Raw genomic sequence first — 13,849 nt, forward strand, 5'->3', positions numbered from 1 at the left:
CCCCACCCCCAATGTGCTCTCTGGCTCTATCTCTGTCAAATAAATAAAGTATTTTAAAAACAATAATAATAAATAAATAAATGGCCCTTAAGAAGGTATTTATAGTCCACAACAGAGGTCTTTCTCATCCAAGGAGATTTTTGCTGTGTTCAAATTGTTGTTCTCATTCTTTCAAAATGTTACGGGTTGTTTTTATCTAATAGAGAAATATCTAAGTACATATTTCCCATTTTGAATGCAAAATCTTTATCCCAAATACTACTCTGAAAAATTTTTAAGTTGCTAATTATAACTATACTTTGTCTATTTAAACCTTGATCCTTTACTTATCTAAGTAATTGCTTATCTCAAGTTAGTCCTGACTGAGTTTACCAAAATGAAGAATGTTAAATATACCTGCTGTTCCTATTATAAAATTCTTGAGAAGCAAAATATTGAGAAAAACATTCATTATGTTTTAATTTTCAACCAGTGTATACATAAAACAGTAATCAGAAGATAAGCACCTTTATTTCTTTTCTTCAGAGAATGTTTGTTTAGCAGCTACATATTGTGTATTTCTAAAATCCTGACAGAAAACACAGTACAGACTTATAAAACTGGTATTAAATGCAGTGTTATTTTCTTCTTACACTAGTCCCAATTATCAAATTGGTAATATATAGTTCAGGTAGCCCTATTTAAGAATTTCAGCACCATTTGATAAGCATGACAGAGTTTTTAAAGTATATTACAAATTCCCAAAAAAAAGACTGAGTGGTTATTTGAGAAAATATTTTGGGGGAAAAAAAATCACCTTCCCCAAATAAGCAATTTCAACATATTTCTAATCAGAATTATTTCAAAATATTTCCTAGGAAATTTGAGGACCCATCATTTCAAATATGTAAAGGAGAATTTTGCAGTTCAGAGATTATTTTGAGAAATGTCAGAATTACTTGTACATAATTTGTCATTTCTGAATTTAGATCCACTTTTCTCATCTGTAAAATAAAGTGCTTAGACAGAAAACTGATCTACCTCTACAGTGTCTTCCAGTATTGACTCTGGTGACTAACTGATAAGATTTTTTTATAAATAAAAAATAAGGGGCGCCTGGGTGGCTTAGTCGTTAAGCGTCTGCCTTCGGCTCAGGTCATGATCCCAGGGTCCTGGGATGGAGCCCCGCATCGGGCTCCCTGCTCCGTGGGAAGCCTGCTTCTCCCTCTCCCTCTCCCCCTGCTTGTATTCCCTCTCTCGCTGTCTCTCTCTCTCTGTCAAATAAATAAATAAAATCTTTAAAAATAATAATAATAATAATAATTAAAAGTGTTAATTTAAAAGTATATTTTTTTACACAATGAAGGTTTTCTTTGATTTTTTTTAATCTGTTAAGGATCTTAAAGATACTTTATATAAACAAGCCAGCCATTTTATATCTGAATAAAAATAGGTTAATAGTTTTGCACAAAACACAGTAAAAATGATGAAATCTCTGATTTAAGGTGAAATAATATTTTCTAACTTCGCTAGTTTTACTTCAAATCCAAACTCCTGTTCTCAAAGGGCCATTTTATCATTTGAATTTTTTTCTAGTTTTATGCATATTGAAATTAATCTTGCTTCCTTTCCATATGGAAAAACACATCTACTTACCATCTTATCATCTTTCTATAGATTCCATTTTTTAAAAAACCTTCTTGAATGGCAAATGTTCATGGTTGTTCTAATGACTCTCTTTTTAATGAACCTTCTCTAATGTTTAAATGTGTTTCTTTGTCACTGCATTTGTAAAGGTAAGAACTGTCAAAATAGAATTAGTTTGATGCTGACAAATTCCTTTACTTTGGTAAACATTTCTATTTTATTTTAAACAGGAAGTTTTAAGTGTCTTTATTTAGTGTTTAAAAGTGACATTTCATAAGCCCTTTTCTCTGTGAGTTTACAAACACTAGGAAGAAATATACTAAAATGTTAATACTGTTTATCCCTGGTGGTGGTATAACACGCCATTTTATTTTTTATATTTCCCAGAAAGCATTATTACTTTGGTAATCGGATAGTATTTCAAAATTAAATCTTAAATAGCTTATAAAGTGTAGGACATCAACAGAGTCCACTTCTCCAGCAGATAGGTTAAATGCTTTTCCCCTATGGATAAGCTTCTGCTTTAACAGGAAGAATGATTTGATCAGGTGTCTGTCAGGTTGGATGAAGACTTGACATTTACTTGCCAGGTCCTTCTTTTTAAGTTAGGCTTTGAATTTAATTGCAGTGAATCTTGCAGCAGTAAACTTTTTGGGGGGGGCCAGCGTAACACCTTTCAATACAACTATCAGCAGAATGCCAAGAGACTCTCAGGTTTACCAATGTTTTCAGAGACTTGTCAGTATTCTCTGTCATTTCAGAACAATTCCATTTAGAAAGAAACGCAATTGTAAACCGTTTCTATTTCAAGTCCATAAAAACCAGAACTGGGATGAAAGGCAAAGCCTTGACCTTTCTATTTTAGACTTTCATCTGTGTGGCTAAGCCATCTGCTTTCTCTCCCCTACCCCATCTACTTAATGGATTGAAAATACTGCACCTAATTGCAATTTTATCAAACCAGCCCGACTTTTCCACTTTAACGAATTACGACTCTGTGTCTTTCACCTGAAGACTTGCTCGTAAAAATGTGCTTACCTTCCCTCTCAATTCCTTCCCATCTCCCTCAATTATGAGTTATCAAATATCTTTAAGATACGCGGCTTCGGTGGATTAAGCCATCTAAAGACCTCTTCACTTTCAACACTGAGCGCCTGAAGGAAAATCGACTCCCGTCTCTCCTCCTGTGGCTGTAAGGCCGGCATTAGTATCATTGTTGTTGCGGTTTTACACAGGAGGCACCTCGCAGCTCTGCCTAGAAAGGAGTCGCGTCTCTCCGCCGCCAAACAACAGGGGACTCAGACTAGGAAAAGAGACCCGGGTGGGAGGAAACCTCCAAGAGGAAGAAGGGAGCTGGTAAGAAGAGGGAGCTCGTAAGCCTGGAAGAAAGGACCTTCCGAAGCACGAAGGGAAAAGGGTGTTTGTGAAGTGGAACAAGAAGTGGGCGGCCGAGGTGCAGCGAACGCGAAGAAGGGGCCGGGGCCGGCGGGAGGGCGCCGGGGGAGGCGCCGGGGCCGAGGCGGGCGTGGGCAGCTCGCAGCGACCGCCCGAGTCGGGCAGCCAGGGCGCTTCCAACGGCGCGGAGGCGCGGGTGAGGGGGTAAAGAGAGCAGTTGAGGGGCCCAGAGAGCCGCGTCGAGGCCGGCGCGGCGGGGACAGCGGGCCCACCCCCAGCCAAGCCCCGCTACTTAACTATTTGTAGAGCTGCTGCAGGCACAGGTCCAGGCTCTCGCCCTCCACCTCCTCACGGGTGATGCGCTCCGACAGCGGCCGCGGGAGCGGGGGCAGAGGCGGCAGCTGGGGCTGCGGCGGCGGCGGCTGCACCGCCGACTGCCCCCGGGCTGCCGCCGCCTCCTCCTCCTCGACCTCCGCCGCCGCCACCGCCTCTTCCTCCACCGCCTCCTCTTCGGGCTCGGGGTCTTGCTCCTGCTCTTGCTCCCCCTCCTCCGTCGCGGCTACAGTGGCCACCTCCTCGCCGGGGTCCTCGACCGAAGCCTCGGCCTCCTCAGCCGCTACCAGTTCGGGCTCGGGCTCCGACTCGGGTTCGGGTTCCGGCTCAGGCTCGCCGCCGCCGCACGGTCCGCGAAACTCGCCCAGGAATAGCTCCAGGAAGCGCCGGTAAGTTTTCTCCTCAGGGCTGCAGCCGGCCATCGTTGCTCATGCCCCGGGGCCGACCGGGAAGTGGGGGGGGGGGGAGTCCAGGAAGGGGAGGGGGCTGCTCTCGAGCCTCGGGCTCCCGCAAAGGCTGTTAACGGCCGCACCGGCGAGAGCGATCAGCACTAGGTTGCCTGGAGAGGGCTCCCGCAGGCGTGCGCGCCGCCGAGCGCGGACGTGCGCGGCCCGGGGGCGGGGGCGGAGCGCGCTTCCCCCCCTCGGGTCTGGAGGGAAAGTTGGTGGCGGGCGCGCGCGCAGGGTCCAGCGGCGGCCCACCCTCCAGCCCTCCGGAGAGCTCAGCCCACGCTGCCTAGAGACTGTCGCCATGGCAACCGGCTCTAATTAAGAATTTCAGGGTCCCTCCCGTCGAGCCCGCGCAGTCGAAAGGACACTCGACTCGCCCGCTCTCCAACTCTGCATATCTTTATTGTAAGGACACCCTAACCTCAAGTGGTTAAGAGTGAACTAAGACATCTCCAAGTCTAGCTGTTGGTTCCCACTTGGATTGGATTTACCTCAGTTTTCCTTATCTGTCCCTGCGTTGCCTTAGCGTAGGTATCTGTTGAAAGGGACCACAGTGTCAACATCTTTTGTTGTTGATGACACTAATTTAATAAGTAGTTTGGGGGAAAGGGGTATCAAACACCTTTCAAGTGGTAGGTTCCTTTGCATATATTCTCTCATTTGATTCAGTGAAGAAAGTGGTGTTATCCTCATTTCTCAAAGACAGGAAACAAGATTAATATATATCTGCTTCAAGGTTTCAAATCTACTAGCCATGGCACTGTAATTAGAACCCAGGTTGTCAGCCTCCAAAGCCTTCTAGAACCTTTTTCCTTTACTCTTCTTTGCTTCTGCAATAGGTCTATAAAGCCTTATTTTTATAGGGCTTTATAGTTCACAAGTTGTTTTCATACCTTTAGGGCTTACAATAACGTCTCAAGGTAGAAGACATCATTCTCATTATGATTCCATTTTATAGATGAGAAAACTGAGCCATGAAGATATGGTGACTTTGCTCAAGGTCACGCACAAGTGATACAACAAGGACTAAAATCCAGGTCTTTTCACTACAAAGCCATTAGTTTTCCAGCATTCCAAGACACCCCTCTGTAGTCTTTGCATAATACATATTATACTTTATTACACAATATGTACATTTTGTACATTTTCTTTGCTCTTCTTCCCCATCCCTCGAGCCTCTCTTCTTTCTTTCTTAGATTGAAACTGAAACTACTTTAAATGATCCTAATTTTCTTACCAAACTACACACAAACCTATTATTTTCAAGCCTTACTGAGGGGGGTGGGAGAAGGAGAAGCTGTGGTTGTTACACAGCCGTACAGATGACAGCATCATGACTGCACACTGCCATGTCCATGGCAACATATAATTCAGCAAAAACATAGTGATTCTTTCTCTACTTTGAAAAACATGTTCACAAACTATCCACCCCATCCTCTCCATTTATTGTTTCTGGGTTTTAGTTAGATTTAGGGTCTGAAATACCATTTCTAGTTGGCTATTAATGGAAGAAGAAGGAGTCTCCCTGCCAACTGTTTTCATATAATACTGTATTCTAAATCCCTGACCTGATACTGTTATTTTAAGATTAAGTGGGTTGAGCTCACTAATGTACATTATGGCATCATGTAAAATAGACATCCATTCTTTCTCCTAGTTCAAGATTAAATAATACATGATGGAAAGCATATAGTGAGTAATGCACATACGTCTTCTATAACTATTTATTTTTGTCTCAGAGGTAAATGGAAAGACCCAATAAATAAGTCTGTTTCCAGACAAGCTAAATGTATTTATACGTGTTTTGTTTAAAATTTCACCACTGTAGAACAACTTTTCTATGAGATGCCAAGAAAGCCTTTAAACTCCTCATTTGTCTTTGTTTTCAATCCACCTGTTCATTTCCATTTCAGAATGTCTAGAAAAGATTGACAAAACTTTTAAGGCTGCAAACCCAAATGTCCACAACTTTACATTCCAACAACTGTTTAAAATCTGAGAATTTAACATAATGTCATTTAGTTCAAGAGTACATAGCTGTCAACTATAACAATTCATATCAAGCTACACCTTCCTACTTTGTAATGTAGTTGCCTCCCTCATCTAGATGACATCTGTGACATTAATTTATGACTCAACTCACATATCAAAGGGAAGTGTTACGTGTTGGAGAAACATTACTACTAAGAGTAAAAGAAAAAGCCCACACCTCTATATTACTATAAATGAGAGGTGTGTTTGCTTATATTAATAAAGATATTCCTTCACAAATATGGATCCTATTGCATTTATTTGACAGAGTAGCTTTGCCAGAAGGTTGCTGACAGCAGTGCTGGGATCTCAGAGCAGCTGTGTAGGATGATTTTGCCTTTGTCAAGAAGTCTTTTTAGTCATTATTTTGCATTGCTTTACTTTCCTTTTCAGTTCCTTTTCTCCTACACTTTCCTAATCCCCTTTCTTACTATCTATTAAAAAAATAGTGAGCTATGAAAGTGCATGTACCAAGGGTACTTAAATTTTTTGAGGTTTTTTTTTTTCTTCGTAAGAATTGCTCTCCTTCTAACCCTTAGCTCTTTGGAGGAAATACACAATGTCCTTTCATGGACATTCACAGTAATGATGATATCTATAAAATTAAAAAGAATTGTTGAGGGGCGCCTGGGTGGCTCAGTCGGTTAAGCGTCTGCCTTCGGCTCAGGTCATGATCCCAGGGTCCTGGGATGGAGCACTACGACGGGCTCCCTGCTCAGCCGAGAGCCTGCTTCTCTCTCTGCCCCTCCCCCTTGCTCATGCTCGTGCTCTCGCTCTCTCTCTGTCTGAAATAAATAAATAAAATCTTAAAAAAAAAAAAAAAGAATTGTTGAGTTTGGCAGTTTCTTATCATATGACCCAGGAATTCCTCTGACAGATACTTACCCACAAGAAATGAAAACATGCCCACCAAATACACATACTCACCACAAAAACCTTGTACATAAATGTTCACAATAGTTTTAGTCATAATAGGTCAAACTTGGAAATAACCCAGATATCCATTAATAGGTGAATGAATAAACAAATTGTGGTGTATTCATACAATAGACTACTACTCAGTAGTAAAAAGAAATTACTGATAAACACAATGTAGATGAATCTCAAAAACATGCTGAGTGAAAACAAAATCTGGGGGTGCCTGGGTGGCTCGGTCGTTAAGCGTCTGCCTTCAGCTCAGGTCATGGTCCCAGGGTCCTGGGATCAAGCCCTGCATCGGGCTCCCTGCTCTGCGGGAAGCCTGCTTCTCCCTCTCCCACTCCCCCTGCTTGTGTTCCCCCTCTCGCTGTGTCTCTCTCTGTCAAATAAATAAATAAAATCTTAAAAAAAAAAATCCAGGCACAAAAGAGTACATACTATATGATTCCTTTTACATGAAATTCTAGAACAGACAAAAGTAATCTATGGTGGTTGCTTGCAACTGAGGTGGGGTGGGAGATTCATGGCAAAGGAGTAAAAAGGAACTTGGAGGGGGTGGGGGATTAAAATGCTCTATATTGGGGTGCCTGGGTGGCTCAGTTGTTAAGTGTCTGCCTTCAGCTCAGGTCATGATCCCAGGGTCCTGATCGAGCCCCGCATTGGGCTCCCTGCTCAGCAGGAAGCCTTCTTCTCCCTCTCCCACACTCCCCCTGCTTGTGTTCCTCCCTTGCTGTGTCTCTTTCTGTCAAATAAATAAATAAAATGTTTTTTAAAATAAATAAAAATTTAAAAAATGTTCTATATCTTGACTGGGTGGTCACATATGTATATTCATTTGTCAAAAATTATTAAAGCAGGGCACCTGGGTGGCTCAGTTAGTTAAGCGTCTGACTATTTATTTATTTATTTATTTGAGAGAGTGCGGGGGTGGGGAACAGGGGAGCAGACTCTCCACTGAGCATGGAGCCCAATACAGGGCTCAATCCCAGGACCCTGAGATCATGACCTGAGCTGGAATCAAGAGTCCGACACTTAACCAACTGAGCCACCCAGGCACCCCAAGTGTCTGACTCTTGATCTCAGCTCAGGTCTTGATCTGAAGGTCTTGAGTTCAAGCCCCATGTTGGGCTCCATGCCTAATAAAAAAAAAATTATTAAAATGTACATTTAATGTAACAGTATTATAAGTAAATTATACCTCAATAAAGTTGATTTTAAAAGTTAAACAGAATAGGGGCACCTGGGTGGCTCCGTTGGTTAAGCATCTGCCTTCGGCTCAGGTCATTACCCTGGAGTCCCGGGATGGAGCCCCTGTATCAGGCTCCCTGCTCGGCAGGGAGTCGGCTTCTCCCTCTCCCTCTGCTCCTCCCCCACTCGTGCTCCCTCCCTCTCTCTCAAATAAATAAATAAAATCTTTAAAAAAAAAAAAGTTAAACAGAATTGATTAATGTGTTAGTCCCTGTCCTTTTTGTTCTTGTATCACTCCCTCTACCCCCTTCTCTCTGTATTGTAGGGAGGCTAAACCTTTCAGGTTATAATCACCAGGTTCCCTGACAGTTGACTTCCAGCTGAAATGTGCTCAGTGGGAGACATTGGCAGGAAACTGAAAGATGGGAGGAGAGGTGAAAACCAGGATGTTTATTCCCTGTCCCTTATCTCAGTTCTAATGTCTGCTGCATCTCCTTGGTAACTTTGCTCCCCCAGAACATGTCTATTGAAATTCCAACTTTTACCTATGACACCAGTCTCTGCACTCCAGAAACATCATCTTCCATTTGTCCATCAGCCTAGAGATGGTAGTGGCTTCTAGCTTCCTAATCTTGCCTGCTATGGACTCAGTATTTGTGTTCTCCCAAAATTCATATGTTGAAATCCTAACACCCAAGGTGACAGTATTAGTAGGTGGGGCCTTTGGGAGGTGATTAGGTCATGAGGGCTTGGTCATAAGATTAGTGTTCTTAAAAAAGGGGCTCAAAAAAAAGGGGGGGCTCAAGAGAGACCCTTCTCCCTTTCTACCGTGTGAGGACACAGTAAAAAGATGGCTTTCTGTAACCGGACACTGAATCTGCCAGAACCCTGATCTTAGAACTTCCAGCCTCCAGAACTGTGAGAAATATGTGTTTGTTGATTATAAGCCACCCAGTTTATGATATTTTGTTATAGCAGCCCAAAGAAGACTGTTTTACCTTCCCTTTTGACTTTTCAGCCCTTCTATCACTTGTATAACCAATTCCCTGTATTCTATTCCCTCTGATTTCTTAACTGGATCTCAACAATAACAATACAACTTTAAAGAACTATAAAATGGATTATATATATATATATGTATGTATAATATAAGTACAAAAGGATTAAGCGGACATTAAAACAAGTTTAGATCTTCAAAGTTGCTTCTGGGAACATTGAGCTTACTTGAAGTTAGCAGTAAATGATTTCTTAGAATTAAAAGTTATGATAGGTTGCCAGGGGTTCAAGGGAAGTGAGAAAGGATGAATAGATAGAACACAGGATTTTGAGAGCAGCAAAAACTATTCTGTATGATACTATAATGGTGGATATATAACATTAGCCATTTGTGAAAGCCCGCAGGATGCACAACACAGTGAACCCTAATGTGAACTATGTACTTTAGTTAATAATGAATTGACTCAATTATTGGCTCAATTATTATAAATGTACGTAATATAAAATGTTAAATAATTGGGGAAACTGGGAGGGGGGAGAGGGCATATATGGGAACTCTCCATCCTTTCCACTCCTTTTTTGGGTAAATCTAAAACTGCTCCAAAAAACAAAGTCTATTAATTTTTAAAAAGTTAATAAAATATTTGACATGTGGCAAATAACTGGTACTTGTAACTAAGAAAAATCTATTAATTTCTCAACTTCAGTTAATACTTTCTTGGTTATGCAAATGTATACTATTCTGTCTATTCTAAAGTATGCCTGTTTTATCTCTTTATAGGCAAGAAATAGAAATACTATCTCCAGAAAAGCCTCAATTTTATTATTGCTAATTATAAAGAGCTATCAATTTGAAATTGGTGCCATATCTCAAATGATAAAACAAATGTTTTTATATTTTTGAGAAAGTGTAGTAACAATAAAATATATAAATATGATCTCAGATCTAGTACCTAGGAAAATGTTTAAGGCCAGGCCTTAAATGTTAAAATGGAAATATAAGGATGTGTAATTTTTCATTCACATTTTAAAAAATGGAAGATGGCTAATGTGTAAGTACTTGTTAAGATATTAATTCAGTTATGTTGTCAGACTGACCAGTAGGGAGCAATAGAATACCTGACAACTGAGAAAACTGAGCATATGGAAGTGTTTTCAAATAAGAATTTCTTCCTTCTTTCTCCTCAATATACCCTAGCTACATCTTTTCCATTCTAAATCAATAACTTTAAAATAATCTCCATTTGCTGCCAAAAATATGACTGCTATATTAATTTTTATTCCTTTTTTATTGCTAGTTAATTGGTCATATTGCAGCAACAGTCCAAAGCTGTCAAAATTAAAATTCACATCAGGTAATAACAGACCTACATGCACTATTTAATTGGTTTTAACAAGCAAAGAAGTCCCCCAAACAGCCTCTTTTTTTCTTAATGTTTTAACCACTACTGATAATAATCTTTGTTTTTATCTAGCATAGTTCTTTGAGGAACCAAAATTATTTGTGAACTTATTATGACACGCTTATGAATGAGGAAGCAGGCAGGGGTTCGTGGTAATTTCTGATGAAGGAACTATAAATGGCTAGCATGTGGTATATTCCTTCTGTAATTAATGGTTCTTCTAAAATGAATTGACTCTATTAAAAAAATCCACTTCAATATTTTGCTACTAGTTTTTACTTTACAGAAACTAAAAAGTACTTTATGGTGGTAAAAATCTATCTTTATTATTATCATCTAATCTTTAACTCCCTTTATATATTTACTTAGAGAAAAATACATGCAAGAATTGAGAGTGATATTGATCATATTCTCTTTTAGTCAGCAGATGCCCATTACCCACTCTGGAGCATTCCTCAAAAAATCCAACTGCTTTTTAAAATAAACATGAAGCAGGCAACTAAATATGAAAACTTCACAAAGGTGGCTTCTATGCCCAGGGAGTTCGGAACACTTTCTTCTTTGTTGAGTGTGGGCTCTAATGGAATTGAGCCACAACGACATTTGTGACTAGGAGGGAAGATAGACATGATTCCATTAACCTAGAGGGCTGTAACATATGGTAATCATAGGTGGTAGATAGCTGTGTTGGACAAGGGCAGAAGCAAGCCATGTGGCACAGACATTACCAATTACCACACACTGTAACCATGCTGACACAAGGTATCTTCTCCAGAAAGGAAATGATTTGGGCATATGAAGCCGTTTGTTGCCTTATGAAAGAGTGATCTATGAATGATGTAGCTGGCACCAATAAGCACACGTGGTTTCTAGTAATCCTGCAAGTTGAGGACTATTAAGATTTGATGAACCTCCATATACCTAAATAACAGTACAACAGTTATTTGAATAAAGACAGCAAATCAAAATAGTTATGCAAAATAAACTTGGGTCCTTCGTGTATAAAATTATTTTTCAAATATATTTTTAAATTATCGTATAAGACTTTGGAATTTTGTATTGCTGGAAATATATGTCAATAATTTCATGAGTCTTTAAGGTATAAAGTCTATGGGCATAAGAAAAGGTCAAGATTAAATCTAAGCGTCCTGGGAGATGGAATTACAATAATTCCCAGTTTTGACAAAAATATTGAATTTGAAAGAAACATGTTAAAAACTGTGTTCTAAGAAAATTTGATACATAAACATTCTTTCAGATGAGTACAAGGTAGATTGAAGAGAAGAAATTGAAGGCTGAAAGATCAGTTGGGCAATGGGAGAGCATGAGAACACAGAAGGGAATGATGTCAGTGGGAATGAAAATGAACAGAAGTTAAACGACACTGTACAGGAAAATCTGAAATTCTAAGGCAGCACCTGAAGATACAAGTTGGAAAGAGCAGGCAACCTACCCAGGGAGGCTCTCAAGAGGCTGTTCTGGATATCTATTGCTGCATAACAAATTACCTCAAAACTAATGGCTAAAACAGAAACCATTTCATAGTATTTCACAGCTGTTAGTTGACTGGTGGTTCTCATTTGTAGGTCTCATGAGGTTTCAGTCAGATAGCAGCTGGTTGGGTATAAAGTCATCTGAAGGTTCAAGTGGACTAGATGTCCAAGAGGACTCACTTGGATTATACTTTTTTCATCTCTATTGAAAAAATTGAGTGAAAAATTACTAACATGTACATTGTTTTCAAGATGCTAATTTGTGCTGCCAAACTGAGAGTTGAAGCTGGCTGTTAACTGGGTGTTCAGCTGGGCCTATCAGTTTTAATGCCTACACATAACATCTCCAACATGATGGCCTTAGAGTAATCAGACTTCTTACATGGTGGCTCAGGGTTCCAAGAGTGAATGTTCCAGTAAATATGACAAAAGGTATATAGCCTTTTATAAATGGTGCCATAAGTCAATAACATCACTTCTGTGGTACACTATTGGTCAAAGCAGTAATAGGTCTATTCAGATTCAAGAGAAGGGGACAAAATACATCCCACCTCCCGATGAGAAGAGTATCAAAGAATATTCTAAGACTACCATAGTGACAATCACCTGCATGAATTTATGACAAAGTATAGCAACTTGAACTTGGAGGTTCAGAAGTGTGCATGTTCCAACCTTAATTACACAGATGGATGTTAACTAAAAAATCTCAAAAGAAACTGATGTATAAAAATCACAATAACATACAAATTTACAATGAGAACTATTAACTTCCATCAAGACCAGACATTTACATTGATCTGGCTGAAGCTAAAGTAACTAGGATCCAATTTATCAACAGGTTGATAATTGATGTGCATGGAATCAGATAAGAGTTCACTATGATTCAGATATTTAATAGCATCAAACTGAGATAGCCTGATGCAATCATTTCTAAAATAAGGATCAGGTATCAAGACCAATCTAAGAAGGACCCTCAATCCTTTGAACAGGGCTTGAGTAGGTACATAGACGCTTGCTCCATTTTGACCCTCTCCTTTCTACCATACTGTATTGTTTACCAAGCCTTCTTCTGATTGACACATCTAGGAATATGGCCCCATGCCATTATTTTCTCAGGTTAGAGTTTACAACCTTAGCATTATTGATGTTTTGGGCCAAATAATTCTTTGATGGAGGGCTGTAATACATATTTTAGGATGTTTAGCAGCATACCTTGACCTTTACCCACCAAATGCCAATGGCACCTATCCCTACAGTTGTGATGACCAGAGTATCTCCACACTGCCAAATGTCCCCTGCGAGATAAGATCATCCCAAGTCGATCCCAAGTCTTAATATAATTAAGAGCATGGGCTCTGGAGTTAGACTTCTTTTAATTTCTGATAGGCTGTTTCCTAATGGTGTGACCTTGCGCAAGTTGTAATTTACAATGTACATTCCTTGTTTTTGGTTACCCAGCAGCTATACCACTTTCCTAGCAGCATCTCAATCTCTTTGAGGGAGTTACCTCTCCTCCATTTTAGGTAGTTTGGATAGGATTCCTGGCCTCCTCTTACACAAGTCAAAGATAATTCTAGTGATTTCTCCCAGATTCTATCACATTCTGGTCAGACACTGATCTAAGTGAGGTCAACAAGGGCGCCTGGGTGGCTCAGTTGGTTAAGCGACTGCCTTCGGCTCAGGTCATGATCCTGGAGTCCCTGGATCGAGTCCCGCATCGGGCTCCCTGCTCGGCAAGGAGCCTGCTTCTCCCTCTGACCCTCCCCCCCTCATGTGCTCTCTCTCTCTCTCTCATTCTCTCTGTCTCAAATAAATAAATAAAATCTTAAAAAAAAAAAAAAAAAAATAAGTGAGGTCAACAGAATACTCTCTACCCAGACTTTGAATGTTGATCAAGAAATAAGGATAGAGGGGCCCCTGGGTGGCTCAGTCATTAAGTGTCTGCCTTCGGCTCAGGTCATGATCCCAGGGTCCTGGGATTGAGCCCCGCATCGGGCTCCCTGTTCCGCGGGAAGCC

General features: G+C 40.4%; 1 protein-coding gene across 1 annotated transcript in view; it reads right to left on the reverse strand.

Annotated features, from left to right (window-relative positions):
• Positions 1 to 3,934, reverse strand: part of PPM1E (protein phosphatase, Mg2+/Mn2+ dependent 1E) — a 184,944-nt gene extending 181,010 nt beyond the window's left edge. The window contains exon 1 of the mRNA XM_036079409.2: positions 3,319 to 3,934. Coding sequence (XP_035935302.2) covers positions 3,319 to 3,776 — 458 coding nt within the window. The 5' untranslated portion in view covers positions 3,777 to 3,934. The remainder of the gene's footprint in view (positions 1 to 3,318) is intronic.
• Positions 3,935 to 13,849: the final 9,915 nt, after the last annotated feature.

This window comes from Halichoerus grypus, chromosome 2, assembly GCF_964656455.1.
Source record: "Halichoerus grypus chromosome 2, mHalGry1.hap1.1, whole genome shotgun sequence".
In the NCBI taxonomy this organism is placed as follows: Eukaryota; Metazoa; Chordata; class Mammalia; order Carnivora; family Phocidae; genus Halichoerus; species Halichoerus grypus.